At 61.3% G+C, this 2832-nt stretch overlaps 1 protein-coding gene across 1 annotated transcript; it reads right to left on the bottom strand.

Moving 5' to 3' along the window:
• Positions 1–204: 204 nt before the first annotated feature.
• Positions 205–2140, bottom strand: LOC144258074 (peptide YY-like). The gene is made up of 3 exons (XM_077806411.1): positions 1953–2140; positions 859–939; positions 205–229 (listed from the first exon to the last, which is right to left on the bottom strand). Exons 1-3 carry the CDS (start codon positions 2138–2140, stop codon positions 205–207), a joined length of 294 nt encoding a protein of 97 aa, XP_077662537.1.
• Positions 2141–2832: the final 692 nt, after the last annotated feature.

Raw genomic sequence — 2832 nt, 5'->3', positions numbered from 1 at the left:
GCTGTACGGGAGGGAGGCCTCGGTGCCTCGGAGGGGGCTGGGGTGGGGCTGGGGAGGGGGCCAGGAAAGAGTGGGGGGGGGAGGAGGGAAGACCCTCTTTGCAGAGAGATTTCCAGCTCCTCAGGGTTCAATTAAAAACGCAAATGACACCAAAAGACTCGGAACATTTAAAAAGAGACCGGGGGGGGGGGAGCAGGGAGCCCGTCACCATAGGTAAGAGTCCTCGTACCTGCCGGAGAGAGTGGGGAGTTAGACACTGGGGCAAGGTCAGGCAGAGCCCCCCCTCCCCACCAGCCCCCTCCTCAAGCTCTGCCCCCTCAGCCTTATCCCCATCTCTCCCTCCTCCCCACAGAGCAGCCAGTCGCTGACCCCCACCAGCAGGGAGGAGGCAACCCCCCCCCAATTCCGCCACTGGGACACGCTTTTCCCTTCCCCCAACCTACAGGGTGGGCAGGGCCAGCCTGGCGGTCAGGAGAGGGGTTGGGGAGGGGTTGGGGCATATGGGGATCACCCCTCCCTGTACCCCAGCGTAGCCCCCCCCCCTTCAACCTGTACCATTCACGTTGGACCCGAGCCATGGAGTTTGGATCCGGATTCCAAGTCCCCTCACTGAGGGGGTCCAGTCTGGGAAAGGGGTGGGGGTTGATCCAGCCCCTAGGGGCCATCGGCTCCAGATGTCTGCTCAGGTTTAGGTCCCACGAGCAGCCAGTTCCCAGGGGGTGGTGTAGGACAATGCGGGGCGCTCAGACCACAACGTGGACAGGGCCCCAGTGCATCCCCTGCCACCCTGGAGGTCGCGGGGGGGGGGACTGCTGACTTTGGAGCAAAGGGAACCCCAGAGGCCAGGGGCGCGCTCACCGCGATCTGTCGGCGTGGTCACTGCTGTCCCCGAAGAGCAGCTCGGACATCAAGGCCTCGGGGCTGGATCTCTTCCCATACCTGGGGAGCGGTTAAACAGAGCACTGGGTTCACGGACGCCGCCTGGCCGGGGCAGGCCCCAGAGCCCAGCATCCTCCCGGCTACTCAGAAAGGGGGGAAGGGGCACGGATGGGGGGCAGATGGGATCAGTGAGAGTGGAGTGTGCCAGGGCGCGGGGGAAGGGGAGCACAAGGCATGGGGAGGTGTCTGAGTGTGCGAGGGCAGTGCGAGTGTGTGGAGAGGGCTGTGGGGGGGGGCATCTTAGTGTGTGGAAAGGGCTGGGTGGGGGGGATGTGCAAGTGAGGGGCTAGGGGCCTGGCAGAGGAGCATTGCAAGCAGTCCCCTCTGGTTTGCAATTAGCCCCTGGCTAACGGGCTCCTGCGGGGCCAGCTGCGTTGATGGAGCTGGTGCTTAATGTCCTGTTTCATGGCTGCCGTCTTCACTGTGCTCCCCAAAGGACCCCCCAGGGGCCAGGGGACCCAGCAGCCTGCCTCTTCCACGGGCTACACTGGGAGATTATCCAGGGCAGACAGAGAATAAAACTCACGATTCTCGCTGGAGTGAGAACACGGAGCTGGGAATGACGCCGCAGACCCAGATCTGGCTGCAAATGGGGGCTAGGGGAATAAACGCCTGCCCCATTCAGGCACATACCCACACAAGGAAAAAACCCAGGCAAAGTCATGCACAAAGACCCACATTTGTGCATAACTGTCCGTGCTCAAAAAGACACACACGCATCACCACCCACAGGGCGCAGACTTGTGCACTGATAGTTGCAGAGACACCCCGGGCTTGTGCACAAACATGCCCCCCACCACCGGGCACCCGACCCGGCAACCCCTGGGCACAAACACAGACTCTCCTGCACAAAACCCGTGAGATTCCTGCACGGCAAAACCACACACACACATACAGACCCCCCGCGCTGGCCCATGCCCAAACCCGGACACCCGTGGCCAGACGCACGGACACACCCGCGCAGGGCGTGGACAAACACAAACGCGTGCCCAGCCCAAGCCGCCCACACGCACCGCTGCCTCGTCACTAGGTTGATGTAATGCCGAAGGGCAGAGAAGTATTTGGCCATTTCTTCCGGGGAGGCGTCGTCCCCGGGGTTCTCTGGTTTCGGGGGGTAGGCCTCCACCAGCGCCCCCAAGCAGAACAGCACGCAGAGGGTCACGGCAACCAGCATGGGCCAGAGCTTCACAGAGGCGACCATCTGAGAGCAGGGCAAAAAACGGGGTGAACACGCCGTGCGAATATAGACATGGCCCCTGCCACCCTCTCCACTGACCCCTGCTGGGCAGCTGCGTTTCTATGGGGAAGGGGTTGCTGCCAGTCCAAGGACCCAAATAAAAGTGGTCCTGAACTTCACGAATCTCCAAGGTTCTGGCTGGGGGCACAGGTTCACCTGCCCGCCCCTCACCCTAAGGCCAACACACCCTGTTGTCTTGTTTGAATCAGGAGAGCTGGGCTCTGCCACCGATCTGCTGGATTACCTTGGGCAAGTCACTTCCCTTCTGTGTGCCTCTTTCCCCTCCCACGCTTTGTGTGTCTATTTCGATTGGAAGTCCTGCCTCTCAGGAGCCCGCCCATGGCTGGGGCTGCTAGATGTTGCTATACAAATAGGAATGGCTGCCCAGCTGCAATCATGTCCCATCCCCTATGGGACACTGATCCTTCCCAGTTCCTTAGAGGACTGTGTGCTCATTTGCTGAGACATCCAGCCCAGGGGACATTTCCATGTACCAAGGAGGGGGACAACCCATCGGCCCTGTTCTTCTCCTGCAAACGCACAGGGCAGCTGAGTTGCTGAGCATCCTGATCCCAGATTCTGGTCCCCCTTCTGATTCCTGACCTCCAGCTCCCTGCGGTCCCCACAGGATCTGCCGTTCATCCCTACAGGTTTGC

Source organism: Eretmochelys imbricata, chromosome 27 (genome assembly GCF_965152235.1).
Source record: "Eretmochelys imbricata isolate rEreImb1 chromosome 27, rEreImb1.hap1, whole genome shotgun sequence".
Classification (NCBI taxonomy): Eukaryota; Metazoa; Chordata; order Testudines; family Cheloniidae; genus Eretmochelys; species Eretmochelys imbricata.
Note: the sequence above shows the minus strand (reverse complement) of the source record. Positions and strands in the feature narration are given on the sequence as shown.

What these genes read in the sequence shown, in the direction of transcription:
- LOC144258074 (XM_077806411.1), bottom strand. Translation starts at nt 2,140, where the DNA reads ATGGTCGCCTCTGTGAAGCTCTGGCCCATGCTGGTTGCCGTGACCCTC. An exon ending in AACCTAGTGACGAGGCAGCG is followed by an intron (nt 940 to 1,952) that starts GTGCGTGTGGGC and finishes ACCGCTCCCCAG; the next exon opens with GTATGGGAAGAGATCCAGCC. An exon ending in GACCACGCCGACAGATCGCG is followed by an intron (nt 230 to 858) that starts GTGAGCGCGCCC and finishes TCTCTCCGGCAG; the next exon opens with GTACGAGGACTCTTACCTAT.